Consider the following 27,387-nt stretch of genomic DNA (forward strand, 5'->3'; position numbering starts at 1 on the left):
ATACGTCATCTGTAAGCGCAGGACGCCGAGTCGATCTGACACCCACACCGGCACTCCCGGAGCAGTGGGCTGCCTGTACCAGTCCTGTACCAGTCCAACTCCTTAACCAGCATGCCACGGATGCCCCCTTATCCAGGGCTCAACAATAAGGATTGCCCGACGTCCCGGGGCAAGTAAAACGCCACGTCGGGCAAGTAACTATGACAACCCGCTTGCTCGTTCAGGCAAGTGGAGGACTCGATGCAAAAAAAAGAAAAAAAAAAAAAATTGGAACTTTCTTTTTTTACGATCATCGATAAAGTTATTATGTTGCCCCCTCTCCTTGCCCTCGTCGGATAATGCTTGGAATGCTTGGTGTACTATTTGATTTTATTTGAATGTCGCTTCGGCCAATCAAATTCGAGATTGCGAGACTCCGGGCAGGTAACGGGCACGCCGCAGTCAGTTGATGAGGAGATGGCTGCGTACGAGCTCAAGCATAAGCAAACTTTTCAAGCATCCTGGAAGAAGGAGTGCCCCTGGGTTATACTCAAGGATGTGGAGGAATCACCAACTATGTTCTTCGAGGTTTGCCTTAAGTTCCCGTCAACGGTGGATAAAAGCGGTTCGTTTTTTAAAGGAACGTCATCTTTCAGAAAGTGTGAGTGAGTGTCACGATAAGAGCAAGCAGCATCTTGCTTGCATGGCATCCTCTGGTGCCTTGCCGGTTCTTTTTACTAAACAGAACGCAGAGGCAAATGTGGTTATCACAAAGCTGATAATATAAAGATAAAATATAACAATTTACCTGAATCTGTCGTTATTTTTTACCACTAATACATTTTTTTTTTATATTTCGGGCCAGTGAAAATTTACTTCGGGCAAGTAGAATTCAGACCACTGGCCCGACCGGGCAAGTGGAAAAAAACCTTAGCGTTGAGCCCTGCTTATCTATATATTCTAGCATGTATCAATCCTTAATGTGCATACTTTTCAAGCCTCAAGTGGGAGAAAAAATAAATGGCGCTACAAGAGGGCTGAAAGCCTTCTTATTTTAGGTAGTGTGGCCAAATTATGTATTTTTTCATGAGGCCCTAAATCTCTGGTGGCTCCCCTGGCACTGCTCGTTGCTGTGATGTGAGACTGGGAATACGTGTCATATTGACGTTGTATACGTTTTAGTAGATATAATCAGATAATACTACTAATAATAGTAAAATTACAAATAAAAGTTGTGCTACTTCGAATAAAAAATAATGGAAACCTGTCGGTGGTTTCCTGTGCGACGTCATCACAACGTCACCTCCGGTTTCTCGCCCCCCCTCCTGCCCCCTCCTACGTCCTGCGGAGCTGAAGCCATGGCGGCGTGCCGGGGATCCTCGTCCACTAAGTGGTTTCTAACCCGGGAGCAGCTCGACAACACCCCGTCCCGTCGGTGCGGGGTCGAACCGGACCGGGAGCTATCATATCGGCAACAAGCGGCCACTCTGATCCAGGACATGGGCCAGAGACTCAACGTGTATCCTCTTATAAACAAACCCCAAGCAGCTTCTGCTGCTACTACTACTGCTGCTGCTACTACTAATGGCGCTCTCGTGTCAACTCTGTCTGTACATGGTAGAGCATTTATACGAAAGTCGAGTGTTGTTTCTGTTTTAGAATATTATTTAATAGTATTTTACGTGTCGGTTTGCCTTTGCTTTATCTTCGCCGTATTTTTGACTTCCCTTGTTTTGGCTTGGTTAGCCGAGGGCCAGGCATGCGTCTGCTACTGCTGCTACTGTATGTATAATCATTACTAGTTATTCAAGCGAATGAATTGCTTTTTATTTGACTAGAGAATGTCTGGCAATCGCTATTAAGAGACGGAAAACGCACATAGTTTAAAGGTGGTCATGTTTTTACTTTCCAACCATCATCTGTCAAAGCATGGTTCACATCACATGTAGGCTAACGTTACTTTGAGTCGCAGCCCAAAACAGACGCAGGTGAACAATCGTAGCGTACAATCCAAATGTGAGTAGCTTAAACAAAAAGGTCAGAATAAGCAACTTTCTAACACTACAACTTGATAGAGTGCAGACTGAGTTTGTTGTGGATTCTCCTTTTACTGAGTGATTACAATCTTAAGCTATCATTAACCAAAACTCATAATTTTCCTTGACCTCCCATCCCAGCTCCCAATTAACTATAAATACAGCTATTGTTTACATGCATAGGTTTTACATCCACCACTCATTCACCAAGTTCCACAGAAATGTAAGTCTCCAAATCAACCACATATCTTGTCTGTCTTGTGGACCATAACAATTTAATCTTTTTATGATTCATTTATAAATGTAACATTGTATTCTTCACAGATCATATCTCCAACGGCGTTATTTTTGGCTGCGAAAGTGGAAGAGCAGCCGAGAAAGCTAGAGCATGTGATTAAAGTGTCACACGCGTGCCTAAACCCACAGGAAGCGCCGCTTGACTCCAAGAGTAACGTAAGTTTAGGCAATTTCAGGGTATCCACGCTTCTTTTATTATTATTCTTTCCTCTCTCGTTTCTTCCATTTGGCCACAGGAAAGGCTAAAGTCTTGCTTTGCCTGTTCCCGGCTGTACACCAAGCATCCACACCAGTATTTCCCAACCAGTTTTGGCCTGCGATTCAATTTTTAGGTCAGGAAAACCCTTTGTGGTGCATCGGCTTCCCCGCACAGTGTTTTACCCCGCCAGCATCTACCCTTAATATCAATGTCACAGTTAAGTAGTTGGTAGTCTTGGCTCAGGGGGTACTCAGTAGACGGTTATCTAAGGGTACCTTGAACCCTAAATGGCATTAGTAGCGTTTCACCCATAGTTTGGGAAACGCTACTCCCCACCCACTAGACTAGAGCGACTCTTGTTAAGGGGTTAGGTGTGAGGGTAAGGACTAATAGACTCATTACAGCTGTGATGTAATGGTTGTCTATCAAACTTCAGGCCTACCTCCAGCAAGCTCAAGAGCTGGTGCTTCTTGAAACCATAGTGCTGCAGACCCTTGGTGAGTAACCGAGTGACTGGAGAGCGAGAGAGAGCAAGAGAGAGACCCTGCCTAATCACAGTCATTGAGCGTGTGGTTGATATGATGATTGACCACTGTTGGTGTATTGATGGAAGAACGCTGAATTGACGTAATGTTTTCCTGCGGTGGGTCTGCTGGGCTGCCACCGTCCCAGCACCATGTGTTTGTTCATTGAGTAATGTAAAGGTGACACGTCCTTCTTCCCAAGGGCCCATGGGCACAGGGATTAGCTTCCAAACACTCCATAATTTGGCACGAAGTCTCCCAAACAATATTTGGAAACGTTTAACTGCCATTTGTTTTAAGCGCGGAAACTGTGCTTAAAACGTCTGTTCTTTTTGACAAATCCCATCATTGTATTCTAAGAAACATTCTAATCGGGTTGGAAAAAAGTTTTAATACAATTCATTATGATTGGGTTCCCCTGTCAAATAGAACGACCTGTCACCTCCTTGCTGTGCTTGTGTTCAACTCACCTCTGATGTATTTTCTTTCAGGCTTTGAAATTACTATTGAGCACCCACACACAGATGTGGTGAAATGTTCCCAGCTTGTGCGAGGTAGAGGCTTCCTTCCTTTGATCTGTACAACCTCTGTGTGACCCCTGACCTCGCCTGTCCCACCTTCAGACACGAGTAGGGGCGGGGAAGGGGGTGATGTAATGTTTGCATATCCCCGTGCGCACGCACACACGTTCTATTGACAAACGGTTGAAGGCCATTGTTGTTCTCATTGGGCGGCATGACGTTGCAGCTTCATAGAGCCGCCTGGCTCCACAGAACAGATAGAGACGTGACCTTGCTATCAGTGCGTTTGCACAGTTGTAGTAAAGCAAAGTCTGTTTTGGATTATTTTCTCCAGACTGGGCTGTACCTGTACCTTGCAGTTTATTTGCAAGTCACCTTGGACAATAGTGTCTGCCAATTGTGGGCTCTATGTAGTTTATCTGGGGCTGATTTTATCTTATGTTGCTAAAAAAACAGTAAAGAAGCAATAGTCTATTGGTATTTTGTTATTTTTAGTGTTATTATTATATTTGTTTCACTACGAGCGGGGACAAATGCGATAGCTTTTAACAATTGGTCACAGAGTGTCTTAAATTCTCAACTGAAAAACATTTTTTGATATTAAAATGTTAAAAACGCAAACCTCACATGATTTATTACTTTCAGTATTATCTTAATATCATGGAAATAATTTTAAGGTAACCAATCAATCTTTTGTTACTGATAATTAAAACCATCATAATAACCAATTACTTGTTCCTTGACACAAAAGTAATTTCCCCTTTCTGTTTCTCTTTTTCTTCTCCTCTTCTCTCTGTCTGTCTCTCTTTCTCTATCTTCTTGCTCACAGCAAGCAAGGATCTGGCACAGACTTCCTATTTCATGGCTACCAACAGGTTGTTACCCTGCCCCCTCCTTGTTTGCACTGTGACTGCACACCATAGCTTCAAGTAATGCAGGGTACCCTCTCAGTGTCCAACCACCCCCTACTCGCTCTGGTGGCTCTCGGGACGCTGGCCTCCCCCCTTCCCACCTGCTCCCCTAGCCTCTCCGCCTGCTGCGCCTCCCACTTGTCCCCTGACGGGTCAGGGGGGGTGGTTCTGGTGGTGGTGGTGGTGGTGGTTAGTGTGACCGGGACCGGGACCACCGCGTTTAGGTGGGGGTTGGGGTGGGGGCTTGTGGCGTCGCCGGGCCCCAGTAGCGGTGCGGTGTATTGTACAAGGGGCCAGCCGTTGGCACGGATGGGGTTGAATGCAAGATGTGAAGTGTAGTGGTGCGCGTGACTCCCCCGTCTCCCCCCTGCTCTGTTGCGAACGAGTGCATATGTCTAAAGAGAGGGAGAGAGACACACACTTTGGTAGCCTGAATTACCCCTAACGATTACAGAGGTGTAAACTTGTCGTAGAGGCGCCTCCGGTAAGTACAGCCATCTTTGTATTCTTTTATTTTCATACATCATTATCTGTCCTTTTTAAGTATTTGTAGTTTGTAGTCTTTTTGTGTATTTTTCTTAACATGCTGTGTTTCTATCCCAGCAGTCATCATTCTGACATCAGAAATATTTTAGCTGTTCAGCTATAGCTCACTTAGGCAGATTAGGGACCCTTTAAGGACCTATAGTGATTCAATTAAGCCATTCAACTCCCCAGATGAACCCTTTCACCTACATTTTACTTTATCATTTGATAATAATAGGTGACCAACGTTTTTGTCTAATTGGAAATAAGTTTGGATAACATTCATATCTAGATATTAATATCTTGGATTTACAGCTCTGACTCTGGGTCCTTAAGGGGTTTGTTTCGGTTAAGTGTTTTAGGGAGAATTAGTTTTGAGTCACTGAAACCGGTTTTCTCAGTGTAAGATGTCTGGGTTTCATATAGATTTGCATCACACATGAACAAGAGAAGTGTTAGCTTTCAATGTCAAGCATACTTTCTGCACTACCGTAACCCGAAAAACTTAAGCTATGGTTGCCATCCAACGGCCATAAACGAAAAAGTTGGTTGTTGAAAAGCTGGTTGGTTACTGTCCTCCATTCGAATGCTTTGATTATTGCTGTTGGACATTTAATCCCTGAACCCTTGTTCAGAGTTCAGACTGGGATAGCTATCTATTAGCGATTAGGTTTGCGTTGACGGTAACAAATTAATTCCCACCCTTTTGTGACACTGGGATGGTCAACTCTTATTGAACTTTTATTTTAGCACATTGAGATCGTTGAATTGATATAAAGTGCGTTATAAATAAAATGTATTATTATTATTATTATTTTTAGATCAATCTTTGATTACTTGCGATATTTAACATGTTTAACATGAATATTGTGGCAGAAGGAGAGCCTTTTCTCATGAGTTCTGTGATTAACGGTGGATAAACTCTGTCCTCCTCGGTCATATAATCCCAAAAATAAATGTTTACACCTTAATCCACACTGTAATCGTCATGGAGTTGAGTCAGCTAAGCTTCACGAGACATCACATGACTTCTGGTTAGCTTGTCTTAATGAGGGATGTGATTTTTGGGTGAAAGGCCAGTTAGACGAAGTGTGTTGCTGTGTTACTGTCTGTGTTTACTGTCTGTGTTAGCTGGTGACTAACGATGTCTGCTCCCTCTCTGTTCCCTCCTCTGCTCTCTCCACATGTATGGCCACCTCTTGCCCCCCCCCCCCCCCGATTCACCCCGGGATATGATTGGAAACACCTACACACTCACTTGTTCACTCTCTCTCACTCACACCCCTAATCACACTCACATTCACTCTCACTCTCATACATCACTCTCGCTCTCTCCATCTTTTTGTCACTCTCTTCAATTCTCCCTCTCTCTCATCATTCTCGGCACCCCTCATGCCATTCTCCTCTCTCGCTGAAACACACACATTCCACACATTCTCCCCCTCTTCGGACACGCACACGCAGCCTCCACCTCACCACATTCTGCCTTCAGTACAAGCCCACAGTGATTGCGTGCGTGTGCATCCACCTGGCGTGCAAGTGGTCCAACTGGGAGATTCCCGTGTCCACGGATAGGAAGCACTGGTGGGAGTACGTGGACACGACGGTCACCCTGGAGCTGTTGGACGGTGAGGCTGCTGTCCCCCTCAAAGACTGATATAGGCCCGATACTACACATCGCTTTACAACGCTACTAATGCTACGGCCACACTGCACGCGTTACTCGCGTTAAGAAACGCGCATAACGCGCCTAACCTGACCCTGGATCATTGCGTGTCACAAAAATGGTTCAACGTGGTGCATGATAGAGCTTGGATCGGGTTAGATTAAATAATCTCGGATATAAATAACAATAATCGGGTTAAATAACTTCACATGGTGGGTCTGGTGTTTCCAGCATTCGTAGTGTTGATCTGCAGAGAAATAGTCTGCCAAAGACGTTGAGGTTGCTTAGCAACCAAAGACGCTGCCCATGCAAGTGAATGGAGCGTTCCCTCTTCGTCATAACTATCAAACCAAACATCCTTCACATTCACCGAGCGAACATTATGAAAGTAAAATGCACATTTCTCACAAAAAATGTTTACATAAACGCTTTTAATGGCGTAACTATGTTACTATTTCAATGCTTCTGTGTAAGCGTCGCTCGTTACTCTCTGCCAGTGACGTCGGGTCAACTCCACGCTGATTGGCTTGGAGCTTAAGCGTCACGCATAGGCGCGTCAAAAGTTCAAATTTTTTAACTCTGCGCGTTGGTGCGTTGGGCGCTTTAACGCGTCTAAACGCCTACACCAATGGTTCCCTATGCAAAAATGCCGATTTTCAACGCCTCTAACGTGCGTAACGCGTGCAGTGTGGCCGTACCTTAACCTGAAACTAAATCCTGGAGACCTATTTCCAAATGGAAATATTAAACCCAAAACTTGGAACCAGACACCAAACCTGTTTTTAAATTGTGTATTTTAATTATACTTCACAAGCATGAACAGTGATGATTGTTTTTTGTCCAAACCTTTCAAAGATTGATCAGACTCTTGCAGTGTTGCAGAAAAATTGACCATCTATTGGCGTCATCATGGTTCACTGTAAAAAAAAATGTTCACAGAGGTCAAAATGGCGACTGGGGTCAAAGTTATTTCAGTGATGCCGGCGATTCTAGGGTTCTCAGCTGGTTCTCAGCTAGGTTATCATGGCAACCGAGTGAGTGACTCATGTTTGTAACCATTATACCCTGAAGTAAAACAAAATGTAACTTCAAAAAAGAACGTGAACCACGTTTTAGAGTTAGGGCAGGGAGTCTGGTGGCTTTGAAACAGTAACAAGGTGCAGCACACTGCTCCAATCTAGTTGTAAGCCTTTGACAAATTCTACCAAACCACCTTGCCTATTCTTGAGAAATGTGGTGTTTCATCGTCATGTGTTCTTGTCTTCATGTGTTCACAGAGCTGACCCACGAGTTTCTGCAGATCCTGGAGAAGACGCCGAGCAGGTTAAAAAGAATCAGGAACTGGAGGGTAAGGGTCAGCACTTTTGTGTGAATAAAACCAAGCAGTAGCTCACGACAGGCTGTGGTATACGGTGAATATTTCACAGCTAAGGGGCTTTCTTCGGCCCCCACTGGAGCAGCAGCAGGAGGAGGAGGAGCCCTGTCCCTACAGATCTCCACCGCCACCTCCTCCCCCTCCGAAATGCTCGAAATAAATGAAGTCCTTCCGGCTGCCTGCGCATAGTGCAAGGCGGTTGCTGGGCAACGTACGCACACGCAGCGTACATTTTAGCGCCACTTTCTCTGGTCCCCAAGTTTGGCTTGCGAATAGCGGTTGAGCAGTTGTGGCCACTTAACGGCCATAATCTCTCTCGTGTCAAGACCTAGTAGACCATAGTTAGGCCACTCCTGAGGTCAAAGGTAACCTTTAAAGTTTTCCATCTGGTAACTAACGTAGTTTGTCAAAGTTTTCTTTTCTCAGACGTAGAGTGATACCGAATTGTGCAAAGGAGTTGGACGTCCCAGCCTGCGGTATATGGTTGTTGTTACGCCCCGGCTTCACCTTGAACTCTTTCTTTCACTCCAGGCGACGCAAGCTGCCAAGAAGCCCAAGGGAGACGGCTCCGCCGACGGCTCCTTCTCCGGACACTCCCTGGGAGAGTCCTCCCTGCTGGACACCTCCATGGGCGCCGCCTCCTCCTCCTCCTCCTCCAACCCCTGCTTCCCTAAACCCAGCACCTCCTACCCCCTGTCCATGACCAGCACGCCCCTCTCTGCGGACGGCCTGGCCGGCTCCTACGGCACCGGGGACTGGCCCCATGCCAGCTACTCCGGCACCCCCCTGAAGCAGGAGCCCACGGAGCCGGCCCTGTCCCTGCCCTCCTCCTCCTCCGCCGCCGCCGCCTCCTCGTCCTCTTCCACTGCCTCCCTTTTACCCCACCCGCCGTATAGGACTGATAAGGGGCCGGGCCCCACCCTGGTCAAACACGAACACAAAGGAGGGACCAGGCACCCGCCGCTGCCGGCCGGCCTGCCCCCCAACCTCTCCGCCGCCTTCCCCCCGCCGCCCCTGGCCGTCTCCCCGCTGCTCACGCCCCAGGGCCAGAGGCTGTCCCTGGACAAGTACCGCGAGAAGCATCGGGGTGGGGCGGAGGACTCCTCCCACTCTTCCGCCGGCCAACCGGAGCACAGGAAGCACCCGCCGGGCCCCGACACGCCGGCGAAGGCGAAGCACCATTCCTCGTCGGCGTCGGGGCACGAGCGGCGCCACCACGGCGAGAAGCGCGACAAAGGCGGAGCGCACGGATCGCTGAAGCTCCGCCTCCCCCTGCCGACGCCCACGCCCGGTATAGGCGGTTCCCAAGGCAACCGGGAGGAGCTCAAAATGAAGATCAAGGTGGAGCGCCACAGCTCGTCGGACGAGAGCGTCGCGGCGGCGGCGGCGGTCGCCAACAGCAACAGCAGAAGTAAACATTCCAGTCCGCTGGTGAGCAAGGAGAAGCACGCGCACCGCGGCGGTGAACACGGCCTCCATCGCCACCATCAGAAGCACGCCGGCCACGCGCACAGCGGCAACGGGAGCGGGCCCGCCGGAGCGGTCGCCACGGAGGCCGCCGCGATGCTGCTGTCGTCGTCGTCTTCGTCGTCCCGCAAGAGGACGCACCCGGAGGCGGGCCACAACCAACACTCCTCCTCATCCGGCTCCTCCAGAGCCGGCAAAAGCTCCAAAGGAGGGGGCGGTGCTGCAGGTACGTCCTCCTTCTCCTCTTCTCACAAGGCTCCTGCTGCTGCTCAAGTCAATTCAAGTCAACTTTATTTCCATAGCACATTTAAAAACAACTGAGTTGACCCAAAGTGCTTGCAAACAAGCATAAAATAATGACGATGGTACAACAACAATAATAATATAACATGGGAAAAATAAATAATTAAAATAATAAACAAAGTAGTCAAAGAATAAAATAAAGAGTGTGTGTGTGTGTGTGTGGGGGTGGGGGTGGGGGGGGGTGGTATTAAGGTAGATTAAAAACTTGGGAGAAAATAAAAATCTTTAAATTAGACTTAAAGCAGTCAATGGCGGGAGAGGACTTAATATGTACAGGTAGACTATTCCAGAGTTGGGGGGGCAACAACAGAGAAGGCTCTATCACCCTTGGTTTTAAGGCGTGTCTTGGGGATACAGAGAAGATTCTGAGATGAGGACCTAAGTGACCTTGGAGCGCTGTACGGAATTAGTAGGTCACCTATATAACTAGGAGCCAAAGCACTCACTCCAATGCAGTCTGGCCAACCTCCTCTCTGTGTCTCCTCCTCCTCCTCCTCCCCCTCCCCCCTTGCTGTGTCACCCAGGTGGGCTGTGGGCGTCCCAGCAGCTGCCGGCCACTAGCGAGCCGACACACGAGGCGGGAGAGCAGAGACACTGAGCCTGGAGCTTGACGACTGTAACCCCCGGCAACCGTAACCCTCACCGACCAGGCCGCCAGCCACAGGACCATGCAAGGCACCCAGGACTTGCTACACCTTTTTTTCAGAATAAGTCTCCCTCCCCCCCCCCCCCCCCCCCCCACAGGAAGGAGAAACATAATTAAAAATAAACAATGAGATGATGGCAAACCTTTTGCTTCAAGGCAGAAATTGAGTGGGGAAAAGAAAGAGGAAATCTTTATTGTGAAAGCGATTGTTGGACTTCTCTGGTTTTTCAAAAGAGAAGATGCAAAAAAATCAACTAAAGATATACAATGAATTGATGCTTCCAGATCTTCTGATCTCCGGGCCGGGATGGTAAATCCTGTCCACTACTCCAAGTATGTGAAATTGCTGCTTTGTTCCCCATAGCCTGAATGGATGTGGGTGCGTTGGAGTGTGAGTGTTCATTTTCCACAAACTGGGGACTGGTTTCACTAAATATGTGGGGTAAAGGTGAAAGTGTTAATACTGGAAAGACAGAGTGACATTTCTCCATTCTTCACTTCTTCAAATCTTCTTTGAAATGTATAATTTAGTTGATCAGCATGACTGCAACTGTGAGGAACGTCGAGAACGTAAAGGTTCTGGGAAAAGTTCAGTTTGGTTTCCGCTTTTCCCATTTATTTTATATATTTTTTAGTTTGTTGAAATTGTTCTTTATTTTTTAGTGTTGCCTTCGCTCAACTTCATTCAGTTCTTTCCTCCTCACTTATCATATTTTCTACTTAGATACTGTACGTATGCTCTGCATGTTTCAACCTCCAAAGGGATTTCAAAGCAGAACTGACTCGTGTTTACAGCGATGGTGGAGATAAGTGTACATACGTTGTTGTATGTTTAAAGACAAATGTGTATAAGATGGATAGATATATCTACAAAATGACTACTCAGGTTTGGAGCTGCTTGTAAGTATAACAAGATGTCTATATACCTTTAAAAAAAAAAAAAAGCATACTGTTGGAATCAGGCGTTTGTCAGGCGATTGCAGCATTCCGCTGTTGTGTATGTGTGCTTCCCAGAGCCTGTAGTTTATTTCACGGCCTGAAGGGGGCGCCAAATCCCCAGGGAATCCCTCGGGCCACATGGGCACATCCAACACTTATCTTGACACTTCGATGCGATGCAATTTATATTTTCTTTTTTAATCTCCAAGAAAACCTTAAGCTGAATGCCAAAGGCCCTGCCTCAGAATAATGTTTAAAATATTTTGATTAATAGTGCTATACAAGTTTACATTTCCCTCTTGCTTTCAAGTGCATTTAAAAAGAAAAAAAAATGCTCACATCAATTGAGCCCTTTGCCTGTACATTAGTGGTTAGATTAGTGAAACCTAAACAGTGTGAACCAGGTCTATGTGATCTGTGTATCAGTGTTATTATACAGTGACCGTATGCAAACCCTAATGAGACAAAATCTTACCATTCACCTACCTGCACTGTAAAAAGAAAAGGTTAATTTCTGGTCATTATTTCATTTATTACAAGTAATATCTCAGAAAATATTGTTTTCAAGTTGTTTTGCATTTGTAGATTTGTTTTGCTGATGGCCTGATTTAGCGAGAGGTTCAACTCTTGGTTGTTCCCTGGGGCAAGCGACTTGGCCACGGAAAAATAAAAAGCTTTTTGATAAAGCAAACGAAGTGCAGTAGACCTTTTTCGACATTCATTATCCAACTTCAACCATCTTTAATTGAGTAATACAATCACACGGCAAAGGTACCTTTTTTAAAGATGCATTAAAACACAAGATATTCATTGTGTGTCTTCATTGTGCCGCTGCTCTCCTTAAAGGTCTCGGTACATAAGTAGGCCTACATGTCAGTCGTAAGACGTGGAGACTTGGGTTGAGTTATGTTAACAATATAAGTATTGGCTGCGATAGTGTCTGCTCTAAAAAACAGTGTTCATCCAGGGATTTAAGATGTACAAAATGTACACTTTAATTTATAAGTACACAATATCAAGTGGTTTTAAATAGTTGGCACAGATAATGCAGAGGGGAATTTAAGTCAACTTAACATTCAAAGCAGGTCGGATCTTTCAATTGTTAACCATGAATAACATACAAAGTGCGCTATATCTGACTCACTTTCATGTGAATTTCGGACCTCAGTTTATCCTGACAGAAAATTATTTATAAAACACTTAACAGTAGGCTGGTAGGTTGATTTATCAATCATATCTTGGTGGACCTGGTGGTAATATAGGGCCCGAAAGTGTCATGTCATACCAGTGTATTCTATCAATAACATAACTTCCTTCGTCATCGTCTATTTATCCTTCTTTCGATAGCACAACCTCTGTAGTAACGATCTGTCTACCGATAAAACAACTGCCATCATAACAATCCGTCTATCGATAACACAACTACCGTCGAAACGATCCTTCTACCGATAACACAACTAACGTAACGATCTGTCTACCGATAACACAACTTCCGTCGGAACGATGTGTCTTAACGGCAACGCAACTTACGTCATAACGGTCTTGTCTACCGATAACACAACTCCCATCGGAACGATGTGTCTTAACAGTGACACAAATTCCGTCAAACGGTCTGTCAACAGATAACACCACTTTCTTCGTCGTGGGTCATCTACCCATAGCACATCCTCTGTCGTAGCGGTCCGTCTACCAATGACAGAATCCATCTGGATGGGCGGCACAGCAGGGCCTCCTCTGAGTTTCCGGAGAGTTCTCCCGGGTCTTGTTGGGGATGAACGGGTGTTTCAGCAGCTGTTCCGCAGAGGGTCGCAGTTTCTGGTCACTAGGATCAGGAGACAGACAGGGTTGTAGTCTGGAGGAAGCATTTCCAGAATAATGGAAAAGTACTCGCATGTTGAATACGATGAAATAGTCAGGCTATTGCAGTGGTTAAGGCCTTATGGCCTTTAACGCTATCGAACAGGGTACCTTTGGGTAAAAAAGGGTCAAATACCCTAACCAATAGGGAGGTTGACTCCCCATCAAAAGGTTGATACCTTTCGCATCACTGCTCCTTAATAACATACAAGCATCTGCTATTTAGCATTTCCACCGATGCTGATATGTTTGAACTTAAAAGCTCATTCATTGTGTACAACCACATTACGATAAAACATCAGAGTTCCAGGTGGTCTTGAACCCATGGTCTTCGGAAGGGGAAAAGGCCATTACTACTGAACTACAGTTAACTTATCGATTAGAAAGAAGTGTACAATTAGAATGATGATGACCGATGATTTTAAATAATAAAAGGTGCCCCAACTTTTTTTTCTTTTTACCATATGACCAAATGATCAGAAAGCTACACTGCAGTCGATGGAGATCAGAGTTCACCCTCACCTGGTGAGGCAGACGTCGACAAAGCTGCTGGCGTGGCGTGAGAAGCCGTCGGGAAGCGAGGGCATGGACCCTCTCTGGGCTCCGATGTAGAACAGGGCGGCCAGCTTGTCCATGTGGGCTAGCGGGGGCTTCCCGGTCGCCATCTCAAACACCGTACACCCCACACTCCAGATGTCCGACTTCCTGCCGTACCCTGACTCGGTAATGACCTTAAATGGTAAAAAAACAAACACTTTCACTAAGTACAAGCATCATCTTCAATAAATATATTGAGTGTGGTTTTTCATGTAATTTTTTGTACATTTTGAAGTATTCGTTCTTTACTTTTATTTTTATTCTTTATTGTGTTTTAATTATTTTTCTACTCAGCCTTAAATTAGAAAATGTCCCTTATAAAAATACTAAACGCATTCTACTGACATTGCTAACTTACTATAGCTACTCTGCACTCTTTCTCCCACGAGGCTATGGGGCACGTTGATATTTATTTCAGATCAGATTTTCATTGCATGAAATAATGGTTCTCAACAACTTGTATTAATGGAGTTATGAATAAAACATGTATAGGCCAATCTCTCCTGGTTCACCCCCATCACGCACCTCCGGGGCCATCCAGTAGGGAGTGCCGTGGACGGACTTGATCAGGTCGGCGCTGTGGCTGCTGCTGGGGTTGAGGCGGCTGAGGCGCCGGGCGCAGCCGAAGTCTATGAGCTTGACCACGCCGGTGGGCATGAGCATGATGTTGTTGCCCTTCAGGTCGCGGTGGATCACGCGGTTCAGGTGGAGGTAGGCCACGCCCTCCAGGATCTGATGGCTGTAGAGCGACAGGACGTGCTCGGGTAAGGGGCCGAACCTGTAGGGGTGAAGGGATCGGTGGAGGATCAATTGGAAGGTTGAGTGAATGAATGAATCAAAGTAGACTAAGTGTAGTTATTGAACTTGTTCCCCTTGGGCACCCTGTGTAACTTAATGTAACTTTGAGGCCGTCTCTATATCATGTAACGGTTACATCACCTGTGTAACATAATGCTGCCTGTGTAACTTAAAGGTTCCCTATTTTACCACCAGATGTGATGTTGAATAGATCACTAATATACATCTGTGTGGACACTCCAAAGTGTAAAATGTTACATGAGGGTGGATGGTGAAAAGGCTCGTAATGGCTAATCAACCTCGCACCAGCACAACTTTTGCTTGCCACACGGTTTTAATAAAATTTGGTTTTGATTTGAATCTCATGGTTTTCATGTATTTGTTTTAATACTGGCCGTGGCTTTATATCCAAAATACATGAAGCCATGAAACCAAACTCAATCTAATCAAAATAAAGGCTGGGAGCTAAACTTGCTGAGTGCAGCTTTAACGTAGTGGCGATGTCGTTCTCTGTCCCTCTCACCTGTGCAGGACGCTGGCGATGGAGCCCCCAGGGACATACTCCATGAAGATGGACACCATGTGCTGCCGCAGCGAGGTCCCCAGGAACCCTACGATGTTGGCGTGGGTCAGGTTCTTCAGCAGCTCCACCTCTTCCTGCAAACGGCCGTACTCTCTGTCCGCCGCCGCGGGCTCTGACGTGTCCAGGCTCACCTGCTTCACCGCTATCAGTGTACCCTGGTTAGTCAGGCCACAGAAGACCTGGGGGAGGAGGGACGACAATCCCTTACGGGTTAACTCTTTAACTAACTGAACTGGAGAAGGAAGTTTGAGCTAGCTTGTTGAAGGGAAACCGTCATGCTCAGCCCCCTTTTATCTCTGATAAAAGAGGGTAGTGCATTATACGCAGTGGGTCTGCCACATCAATTCAGTTTCTCTGAAGAATTTGATTATTTTTTTGGGGAGAACTCAAATAAATCAAGCCAAAGACCTTTACAAGGTTTTTGGGCAGAAACAGGGTTGATGTTGCATACTGCGATTTTCACAGCACACATATGAAGCAGTACACCCTCATGTCAGAAGATATCAGAGTGTGAGGAGTTGGTTCTCCGTTAGTATTTCTGTAGGGGGGGTCCAGGGGTACTGACCGTTCCGTAGGCTCCCCGGCCCAGAACCTCTCCTTTGGTCCAGGTGATGGTGTCCTCCACCACTGAGTCCAGCGTCGAAGATATCTGCTGCAAATCACAGGATGCCACCAGACGTTACCATGGATCTGGTCTGTTTTAACTATTTAACTAGCAGGTTGTTAAGCAGGCCTATTTATCCAAATAAACTTTGATAGATCATGCTGCATCTCATTAAGGATCAGGTACAGTGTTGGGCATCTTTCTCAATGATGCCTACAAACATTGGAACGTCGAGCCCAAAACCTTTAGTCTGAGATTCAAACAACGCTTAACACTACATGATCTAAGTCTTCCCATTCATCCAAGGTGTGTGGCTTACAATGTTCACTATTGTCAGAATTTAATTTGTAAAGTAGCAATGTAAAATATTTATATTGTATTTCAACTTCATTATGCCTATGGTATGATACTAATGATCAACACAGATATATACCATTCTATTCAAAATATTTTAATTTACCTCTGGCATTTTCTGTTTTGGCCTTCCTGGACCCTCCCCTTTTCCTCTGCTGCCGAACGGTTGAAAGATCGGAGAGGGACCTATGGAAGTGTCTGTCTCGTCCAATGAGATCAGCTCCTGTGCGAGACACTTCAGAAGCTCATCCGTCATTGGCCCCTCCCCCACTTCATCCAGGCATTCTCTGTACACGGGCGAGATGGTGCCGTTGCTTCTGTGAGAGGTCCGGGAGTTGATCTTTGTTTGCTGTGGGCTTTGAGATCGCACAGGCTCAGGAACCTGATGGTATGTCTCTCCTCCGTCTCTGCTTCTACTGCTGTGGGCCGATGAAGTCCTTCGATTGTGTGGATTTAGTTCATGGCCGTCCTGAAGGTCTTCGATATCATGGCGGCGAGAAGATCGCTCCCGCTGCATCCGTCGAGCTGACGACAGTTGGTCTGGTTTGAGTGTTTCAGATCCATATCCAGATTGCACCTCCTGAATAACGGACATCATTCGATCCCTTCCCCGGTCCGAAGAGGGCTCAAGATACTTCTCCTCCTCTTCCTCACTTTCCTCGGTCAGAAAAGACTCAGGCTGTGTTTGCAAACCCAGTTTAGGAACATCCTCCATTTTGTGTGGATCCTTTCCCTGACCAGCAGTCAGACAGGGTTCAACCTTCGACGCCGACACCGCTTTCCTCTTGCCGGTGGACGAAACCACCATCTTCTCCGCCGGGCTTCTCCTCAGCTTTCTGTGCTCCACTGGTTTCTTCAAGGGCTGCTTTTTCACTTTGAAGGTTTGATGGGACTTTCTGGGTGGCATGGACACCGTTCCCACCTTGGGTTTGTCGCAAGAAGCAGAGATTCTCAGCTTGTCGAACATCGGGCCGGCGAACATCTCGTAGATGACCGGCCCGTCGTCCCCTCTGTTTATGGTCTGGAACATGTCCTTGTAGGTGATGAGGTCCACCACAGACTTGGACCTCGGACTGGGCACCACCACCGGGGTTCTCTTGGGCTGTGGTGCACTTCTCAGCTCCCTGGCCGCAGGTATCACGTGAGGTCCTTTCTCATTGGACCTGTCAGAGTTTGGACCTTTGCTATAGGTCGGATAGCACCCTGTGACGGACTCGCTGGCCACCGGCGTGTCAGCGTTCTGCTGAGCCACTTCGACTGAGTTTGGTTTGGATTTAACACTACTGACCGTTGCCTCTCCGTTTATAACCAAGTTGGGTTTTTTTCTGACCCTAGTTTTCACTTGTGTTGCAGAAACTGAGTTAGTCTTGGGATCCAGCTTGGACTTGCTCCCATTGAGTATGCCAAAGGATTGAGGGAATTGGGAATTTGTAGCTCTGTTTCTCATTTTCCCGTTTGTTTGTCTCTCTTTAGTCTTTACAGGTTTCACAGGGGACGTCATGAAGTCTCTCTGGCAGTTTTTTTGAGTGAGGTTGACGGTTGTCGTTGGATATTGACCCCTCTCGACTACAGCAATAGTGGCACTGGTCATTACCGTACAAGGCTTCACTTCTTCACCGTCTCCTAGGAAACCGTTCACCGATTGATGAGGGTTCTTCCCAAGTGATGGAACCACAACTTCACGTCCATCTCCAAGCCTACATTGCCTTTCTGAGTACCGGTCATCCGGGTCACAGTTTATGTATTTTGCAGTTCCTTTAATGCATGCTGGGCTTGTATACTCCTCATTGGGATAGGATCGGATCTGATGATGCATCTCATTTTCCACACAAAGGTTGATCATCCGGTCTTCCCTTTCAGAGTCCAATTGTTCAAGCTCATTCTCAAATACCTCTTGTCCGGTAATAACACCCACCCTTATGCTGTCCGACATCAGTGGTTTACCAATGTCAATAGAGTCTCTTGTCTCACCGATTGGGTCTCGATCAAGCACATTGGGAAGGCTGTGAACCATTGCCCCGTGTCTGACAAGGTGCAAACGCTCCCCTGATGTTTTCGCCCTGATTCCCCTCCCGACAGCATCAGCCTTGAGGAAGTACGTTGACGTCAAGTCCCTCTCTACTTCTTCCACCTCATCATCCAGATCGATGGAACTCTGGTTGCTGCTGCTGCTGGAGCTCTCCTCGCTGCCCCCCCTAGTGGTGGGGCCGGAGCCCCGAGACAGACGCTCTCTCCTCAGCAGAGTCCTGAGGTTCCTGCTGGGCGTGCCCCTGATGGGCTTCAGCGGCATGGGGTGGAGGAGCTGAGGAACCAACATGGGCCCTTTGGTGCGACCTTCCAAGGGGGCTAAGAGCTGAGGGAGGATGTGAGGAGGAGGGGCAGGCATGGAGCTCTGGGGGGGAGGGAATGACAAAGAAGTGAGACGTTAATAGCAGCTAGCCTTTCAGATACCTCTGTCAAGTGGAAGCGAGGTGTACAGGGATGGATTTTTTTCAATCTGTTGCTTTCTTACATTTCTTCCGGTCCCGTTCCTGTCGTTCTCGTGAGAGCCAAGTCCTAAAAGAGGCACATTTTAAGTTCATACTCAGTATTAGAACAGAGTAGTAGGTAGAATGATCAACTGAACGATCTACCGTTAGTAGGATGATCAAGGTTAGGCTGATAATAGATAATAATCAAAAGAGAACCCATCTCATTCACGGGCTTAGATGAAAGTCCCTAGGTTACTCACGCGTGTGGATATGTGCTCTGGCTAGGAGCAGCGTGTTGGAGTCCAGCAGGGGGACCATGACGCTGGGGGCCGACTGGCTCAGCAGGCAACTGGTCTGCTGCTGGGGCCCAAGGACAAGCCTGGGGGACCCAGAGACCGGCCTGGGGGACCCAGAGACCTGACTCTGTTTCCTGCTGCTGCTGCTGGAAATTAACATCCTCGTCAAACACCAGCGAGATGAAGAGAGACAAAGAGTAGGATTTCCTTTTAGCATAATTGTAAACACTGAGGACGCAGGATATTTGATTGGTTAGGGTGTTTCAGCCTGAAGGTTCTGTGTTTGAAGCCCATTGTCTGAAGTCTACCTGTAACGGCAGCCTTGAGCCACAGTAGATGATATCGTGGAGCAGTGCTACACACTTGGTAGCGTGGATGAGGTGTGATATCCCTCAAAACACATGACGTAAAGTTCATTGTGTGTTTTGAGAAACGTTAATAAAAACCATGAATTAAGATGCTTAAACCCAACCTGCTCCTTAAAGTCTCTCATAATCAATCACTGTTACACTGAGTGTCAACGTAATGACTAAATAGCATCGAACCCTCCATTTCTTAGTTGTAAAGAGGCTATGGGAGAATTATTTTTTCCTACCCATCCAAGTGCTCTTGCTTTGGGGTTCCAGGCATGCTGGGGCTCCTGCTCCTGGTAGAGCGGGTGCCAGACTCTCTCTGACCCACCGCAGGTTTATTCCACTCGCTCAGGCTTGGCAGAGATGAACCCCTGCCTCTGATGGGACAACGGAGGAAACACACAAATACGTTTTTATGGAAGCCAGTATTTGGATATTGAGTGAGTTTAGATTACGCAAATGCACATGTAAAAACATAATACTGCACAATAAAATGCAGAACCATCACTCTCCCTCTCTCCCATTAATCTCTTCCTCTCTCTCTCTCACTCTTCCCCACTCTCTCTTTCTCTGTCTCTCTGTCACTTTCTCTCTCTCTCTCTCTCTCTCTCTCTCTCTCTCTCTCTCTCTCTCTCTCTCTCTCTCTCTCTCTCTCTCTCTCTCTCTCTCTCTCTCTCTCTCTCTCTCTCTCTCCGCTTCTCAGTTCAAATCACTCTCAATCCTTCTGACAGTTGCTATGAAATAAGACACCAGCTCAAAGAGATGTTCATTCCTCCCCAGCTCACTGGAACGCAACACACAACACATATCCAAGACTCCAGACAATAGTCCTGTTTCATGGACCGGGCATCACCACCTCCTCTCTCCTCCTCCTCCACCTCCTCCTCCCTAACTGTCCTGTTCAGGGAGAGAACAGGTTGTTCCACTGACTGTGTGCCAGAAGCCTCACTCTATCACTGGAAAGGAGAGAGCTCCTTTATTCTACTGTAGCTACAGCTGAATGCCACTGAGATGTGTTGAGTAGATCTATGGGTGAGTGTGGGTGTGTGTCTGTATATGTTTGTAAAAGACACACAGTTGGAGAGAGAAAGTCCCTAGTGTAGCATCTGCCCCACAGGCATGTGTGTGTGTGTGTGTGTGTGTGTGTGTGTGTGTGTGTGTGTGTGTGTGTGTGTGTGTGTGTGTGTGTGTGTGTGTGTGTGTGTGTGTGTGTGTGTGTGTCACCTGTGTACGTATGCATTTAAATAGATGCTGATGTTTACTGCACGCACTGTCAACAACACCCACAAGCCGTATAGTATTTTATGTACACACTAGAAGACCGTGTGTGTGTGCGTGTGTGTGTGTGTTTGGGGGTTGGGCGTGGCAGAGGATCTGATTGGTTGCTACCAACCTGCTCCCTCTTTCTGCGTCCTGGTCGGTCTGCCTGATGTCGCTCTGGGTTTCCATGGCGATCTGGAAACAGAAGGGCAGCCTCTTATCTGTCACACACACACAAACACGCACACACATACAAAAAAAACATACACACACGCACACACATACCAGTGTCAGGTTCTAAGTAAGAAACAAAATATTCTTAAAATTAAGAAATGGGTTAAAAACTCCTTTCCTAATTCATTATTAAGTGGCATCTTGAATGCACTTTGATTGAAGTTGCTTTGGACAGAAGCATCCGCTTTATTTATGTGATGTAATGTAAGAATGTTATGCATCTTATATATTTAATTTGACCGCTTCTTGAACAGTTTTATTAAGAAAAACGTAATCCAAACTACCTCAGAATTTATTGTCATAAATTGACAATTTGTTGAAATTACTTACCGATCAATTAAATAGTTTGTATGTTTGCGTAGCATGAATAAAAGCATTAAATACAATGCAAATACATTATATATTTACTCATATGTACGGCAGTATTGTGTTGATAACCCCAACTCCAAGCAGTCCAAACACGTTTAACGCTAAGCGTGACAATGATAAAGAATGAATCACATGAAAAAATATCCTTTTCACCTGCTTCTGTCAGTCCATTGAATCTTCACCGCTACATATTGTAAAAATTGTCCGAGCAGGGAAAGGTTTGCTATGAACGTCCCCGTCGCTGTAATCCCTCTGTCATTCTTTCCCTCTCTGTCAATTATTGTATAACTTGTTTTTTTCCTCTTTGCGTCTCACTCTGCGTATCACACAAACACTGTTCCTCCGACGTTGTACGACTCATGTTATAGGGCTATAGAAAGGCAGACGGGCCGGTTTCTTAATGTTGTGTGTGTGTGTGTCTGACCCCTCCCTCTCTTGTTACTCCTATTCTCTCCCTCCTCCCCTTCTCCTCCTCTGTCCCCAGACCCTCCCTCAATATTTCTCTCTCTCTCTCTCTCGCTCTCTCTCTCTCTCTCTCTCTCTCTCTCTGTCTCTCTCTCTCTCTCTCTCTCTCTCTCTCTCTCTCTCTCTCTCTCTCTCTCTCTCTCTCTCTCTGTCTCTCTCTCTCTCTCTCTCTCTCTCTCTCCTTGGCCCCTCCCCCCCCAATCACCCTAAGGCCTGGGAGGGTTTGTTTGGGTTGGGTGAACAATAGATGCATCTGTGACACTGCATAAAACTGTCCGTCTGTCCGTCTGTCAGTCCGTCCGTCTGTCTGTCTGTCCGTCTGTCTGTCTGTCTGTCTGTCTGTCTGTCTGTCTGTCTGTCTGTCTGTCTGTCGGTCTTCCCATCACAAGGTAAAAACAACTTGAGTCCAAGATCCTTACCCTGGCGATTCATTTTGTTGTGGTGAGAATGTGGATTTCCTTCTGAGGTCTGTAACAATTCCTGTAAATAAATAACAGCACATCAACACCAACAAAAATGACCCACAATGGTTCACTCACAATAGTAAATATAAAGGCAGCCTAGTGGACCCTTCTCATGTCTGGATTTCAAGTATTTCTTTGAAGAAATAGTAGAATTGGTTCTATAACGTTTTTTAACCATACCATTTTTGGTTGAAAGTTCTCACGTTGATTGAAAGTTCTCACTATGTAATCATGTTTCATGATAACATGAATAATGAAATGTGAACCCTACAGCCTAACTGAATGTAAACCCAATGTAGACCATAAACTGAATTCCTTCTAAGTCTAAACTTTTGCTAATAGCAGGCATTAGCAGCCAAACTTAAGAGAAACATCTTGAGGACCTGTGTTGAAATGACACCGGTCAATGGATCGGTAGATTGATACTTGACAAGGATAATAACAATATTGAGTCACTGGACTTCCAATGTTCGAGGTGACCAGAGTTAAGAGCGTACAACACGGAGACGTGATTAGAAGCAAAACAGGTCGGCCCTCTGGTCGGCTAGGGCTCTGAGAATTGCTGCGAAAGTTTACTTTGAGCAGCCTGTGTGCTTGCAACCGATTGGCCCCTACTGGGCCCTATAGCCCAGCATGGACCTGCTCACTGTTGTTTACCTTCAGGGTGGCCCGTGTTTCTACACAGCTCTTTGTACCGGTCAAGCAGTTGATAAGGGCTCTCCTCAACCCTCAACTCTCAAGTCCTTTCCTCATCTCTTCACCGCTGTACACTTCTCTCCTCTCCTATCCTCCCCTCTCTCAATTAGTCTCTGCCCCCCCCCCCCCCCACCCCACACACACACACGCACACGCACACGCACACGCACACGCACACACAAACACACACGCACATATACACATACACACACACACGCACATATACACACACACGCACGCACACACACACACACACACACACACACACACACACACACACACACACACACACACACACACACACACACACACACATACACACAAACACACACACACACGCACATATACACATACACACACACACGCACATATACACACACACACACACACACACACACACACACACACACACACACACACACACACACACACACACACAGACCTGTGTAAATACTAAAGTGATTAAGCCTGCCTAATGTTCAGGGGGTCTGCCGGTGAGGTTGTGAGGGTGGTCTTTTCACTATTTGGGGGGGATTATGTCATGCCTGTGTTGGACCTGAAAAAAGCTTTAGGATGCAAACAATTGCTAATCATAGTTGAACGATCACCATTTGTTAACTATTCCTCTCTAGCAGTCTACAGAAGAGAGGTAGCAATGGGATCATCATGTGAACCCATCTTAGCAGTAAGCACTTGTTTACGTGTGATCCAATACAATGTTCGTTATTGTGTTTTTCTGCGTTAGCCAGCGAGGAGCTGCCACTTACCCCCTCTGAGTGTCGAGGGGTGGTCCGCGGGGAGCCGGGACGTCCGTCTGTTGGCTGACCTGAAGCAGGCTCCTCGGGGCCGGAACCCTCACGCTCCGATCGTAGCTCCGAGGAACTGTGCCGGTCCAGGGGGAGGCATGGCCCAGGAGAACCCTCTACCAGGGGAACAGATATCCAATCTCAATCTCCCTCTCTTAGGCCCATTCCCATTTCTACCCCTTACCCCTTCCAAACTAGGGGGAGGGGTAAGGGGAAGGGGTAAGTGGTAGAAATGGGATCGGGCCTTAGAGATATGAAGATATGACCCGTAGCCTTTCTAAATCAAAACTCAAGTTCTTGGGGGAGTCTCCCTACAAACAAATGGAAGTCAGGGGTCAAACTCCTTGTAAGTTCCCTATGGGCGCCCACCCACAGTCCAGGACTTTGTATGCTTTAATTGTTCACCTAGGACTAGAAGTGTCTGGGTATCGTCAACTTCAACCTACTTCTTTCACCGGTTGTCTCTTTGTTCTCACCCTTTTCTCCTAGCTCTGTCTGTCCTCTCACTCTCTCTCTCTCTCTCTCTCTCTCTCTCTCTCTCTCTCTCTCTCTCTCTCTCTCTCTCTCTCTCTCTCTCCCTCTCCCTCTCCCTCTCCCTCTCTCTCATTCCAAACACACACTATGCACAACACCCAAATCTGATCGTGATTAACACATTCTAAGGATCATAAGCAATTCAGAAAGCCCTTGCAAGCATCACAGCCTCACACACACAACTACACACAAGCACACACACTAAAACAAACACACACACACACACACACACACACACACACACACACACACACACACACACACACACACACACACACACACACACACACACACACACACACACACACACACACACACACAAACAAAAACATTATCCCTGACCCCGGTCCCACCTTCCTATACCAGTGCACTTAGGGAGGTCAACTCCCATAAAAGGAAACCAGATTATGAATTAACCCTCCGGTTTCTTACAACATGAATGCTGAGGTCATCCATAATCTGGTTTTCCTTAGGAAAACCAGATTATGAATTGTGAGCAACAGAGAGTAGGGAAAGTGTGCATGAACACGCTGTCCAAATCGTAGGCTATAGTATAGTAGTCTATATAGGCTTTAGTACAGTAGTCTCGTTAGGCTTTATATTATAATGCATGCTATATTATGTAAACTATTTTATCTAGGCTATATTGCACCGGCTATATTACCTAGGGTTAATTACGTAGTATATCGCCAACCTAAATCCTTTTTTTTTATTCTCAAAGGGCTTCACAGGCCCGTTATATGACATCCCCTCACCCTAAGGAACTCAGAATATCATCAAAAACCCCTGCACGATAACAGGTGAATAATGAGTAACTGATTTATGTGAATAAGTAACTGAAATCGTCTGTTCAAAACGTGTTTTTTGCAGACAGGAAGCAGGTGGCAGGCTCGGTCAAGCGAGAGAAGGAAATACACTATTTCAATGGAGCGTTGAATAACTATACCCACGCTAGGAAAAACGATGTAAAATGCTATTGCACAGTACAAATAGCCTACTAAAGCTTTGAGCATATAGCCTATTTGTACCGTTGGTAATGTTTTGTCTAATGATCCAAGTGTTATTGATTGTATTGGATGGTTAATTGAATCAAACATTCAAGGCTCTGGTGATCGCATTATCATAATGATATTAGGAATTTCATTGAGAAATTTAACTTCAAACAACCTGGTTAATCTCATTTTGAAAAGCGGATCAAATACATTGTTTAGGGATAAAAGCTAAACGATTTCCCATTTTTCCCATGAAAAACAACAGTAAATCTGAGTGTATTGGCCTTCCAGCGTGACACAAATGTATAAACCGGTATGTATACATATGTGTATTAGTGGTGTGTTACAGCATGTGTTATTGTGTGTGTATGTGTGTGTCCCTATAGGCTTGAGTATGTGTGTGTGTGTGTGTGCTTGTTACCTGTTTTTGTGAGGACCTTCAGAAGCATATGTACGATGTCATCTTTCTGGGGGCCGTTGATGTTCAGAGCGTAGTCCAGAGCCGACCAGCCTCTGTTGTCATGGATACACACATCCCTAGTGGCCAGGAAGTATTTTTCTTTTACTATGGTTTTATTTATCCATTGTTTGTAAATGGGCATTTAAAATCATAAAAAAATAAGTGCACAAGGTTTTTCCGTGGGAACATGGGCACTAACTTTGAAGATTAGCTGACAAAGAATTTAGTCGAATGAGGAATTAAAACAAATTCCACAGAACAATTGCTTGTATGTTTGTTGATAATGACCAACATTGTGCAAAGACTAAAGGCTGGTTTATGCTCGGTTACGTAAGCGTAAGCGCAAGCGCAAGAGGCCCTTGCGCGCCCTTGCGCCCCCCTTGCGCGACTTCTCACGTCTTGCGTGCGTCGGGTGATTTTTCTAGACTTGCGTCATTTTTTACGTAAGCTTTTACGCGAGCCGCCCAGCCTGCAAGGCTGTGATTGGTTTGCTGGTCTGGTTACTACTTCCTGTCTGGAGTATCACCCGGCAGGCTCATATACAAAAGCATTAACCTGAAGTGAAGTTAACTTTGCTGCCAACACATTATGTCGTTTTAAAATGTAGAGAGATATGCACATTTATACAACCCCAATGATCAACAACTTCATCACCCCTGTTCCTCTGTCTGTTGCCATCATTCACTGTGTATGGGGAGAACACGATCTGGCACATAAACAAACCAACGACTCCCACAGACAAAGACGTCATTCTCGAGGTCGTCTTCAACGAAAAACTTTCCTCCACATATTACTCCACCTACTGTTCTGGCGGTAAATTGCTTGGCAACACGCGCAACACGCGCAACCTAAAAGGGAGCATGAATTGCTTTGAGTAAATTTTGCGCAACAACGTAACACCAACGCTGAAGCATGCAGCCGCCTTAAGAGACCCAACGCCCCCATGCTTAGGACAGAAACACAGCTGTGTGTGTGTGTGTGTGTGTGTGTGTGTGTGTGTGTGTGTCTGTGTCTGTGTCTGTGTGTGTGTGTGTGTGTGTGTGTGTGTGTGTGTGTGTGTGTGTGTGTGTGAATATGTCACAAGCTAACAATTGCTATAATTTCAAATGACAAATTAGTCATTCATCAGTAACTTGATGACTGACTGAGTGTGTGTAGTTGATGTGTGTGTGTGTGTGTGTGTGTGTGTGTGTGTGTGTGTGTGTGTGTGTGTGTGTGTGTGTGTGTGTGTGTGTGTGTGTGTGTGAGAGTGTGCGTGTGCGTGTGCGTGTGTGTGTGTGCGTGTGCCTGTGCCTGTGTGTGCCTGTGTGTGCGTGCGTGTGTCTATGTTCCTACACAGAGAGCAGCAGCAGCTCCCGGACCACCTCCCCATGCCGGGGTTGCCATGGTGAAGACAGCCTGTTCTCCACCAGGACCTGCATCAGGTCCACGTCCCTCACAGACAGCATCAGTGCGGTCAGACCATCAGGGTTTGGAGCATTCAGGTCCAATGTGTCTGGTCTGGCCTGATAACACACACACACACACACACACGCACACACACACACACACACACACGCACATGCACACACATACATGCACACACACACACAAACGCACATGCAAACATGCACACATAAACATACACACACACACACACACACACACCTTGGCGTCATGTCTTTTTCGGGCCTCAGAATTCAAGTACAGCCAGTGTAGAGGTCTGAACTTCAATTTGAACCTCTGAATCGAGTCTTCAAATTCAAGTTCTGGGTGTTGAGACCTCAGGTTTCAGTCCTTTGGGAACTCAGAACCGGACAGTGAGGG

General features: G+C 46.4%; 2 protein-coding genes across 2 annotated transcripts; one reads left to right on the plus strand and one right to left on the minus strand.

Annotated features, from left to right (window-relative positions):
• The first annotated feature begins 1,317 nt into the window (after positions 1–1,317).
• ccnt2a (cyclin T2a) lies at positions 1,318–14,006 on the plus strand. The gene is made up of 10 exons (XM_056579635.1): positions 1,318–1,498; positions 2,157–2,238; positions 2,340–2,468; positions 2,948–3,008; positions 3,527–3,589; positions 4,386–4,431; positions 6,457–6,620; positions 7,936–8,006; positions 8,565–9,726; positions 10,328–14,006. Exons 1-10 carry the CDS (start codon positions 1,338–1,340, stop codon positions 10,399–10,401), a joined length of 2,013 nt encoding a protein of 670 aa, XP_056435610.1. The 5' UTR covers positions 1,318–1,337; the 3' UTR covers positions 10,402–14,006.
• map3k19 (mitogen-activated protein kinase kinase kinase 19) lies at positions 10,775–27,029 on the minus strand. The gene is made up of 14 exons (XM_056580353.1): positions 26,917–27,029; positions 25,543–25,634; positions 23,557–23,711; positions 22,049–22,109; positions 20,695–20,782; positions 19,544–19,678; positions 18,913–19,094; positions 18,694–18,737; positions 16,288–18,573; positions 15,789–15,875; positions 15,164–15,402; positions 14,368–14,620; positions 13,768–13,976; positions 10,775–13,210 (listed from the first exon to the last, which is right to left on the minus strand). Exons 1-14 carry the CDS (start codon positions 27,027–27,029, stop codon positions 13,075–13,077), a joined length of 4,080 nt encoding a protein of 1,359 aa, XP_056436328.1. The 3' UTR covers positions 10,775–13,074.
• Between the last annotated feature and the right edge of the window lie 358 nt (positions 27,030–27,387).

This window comes from Gadus chalcogrammus, chromosome 20 (assembly GCF_026213295.1).
Source record: "Gadus chalcogrammus isolate NIFS_2021 chromosome 20, NIFS_Gcha_1.0, whole genome shotgun sequence".
Lineage (NCBI taxonomy): Eukaryota > Metazoa > Chordata > Actinopteri > Gadiformes > Gadidae > Gadus > Gadus chalcogrammus.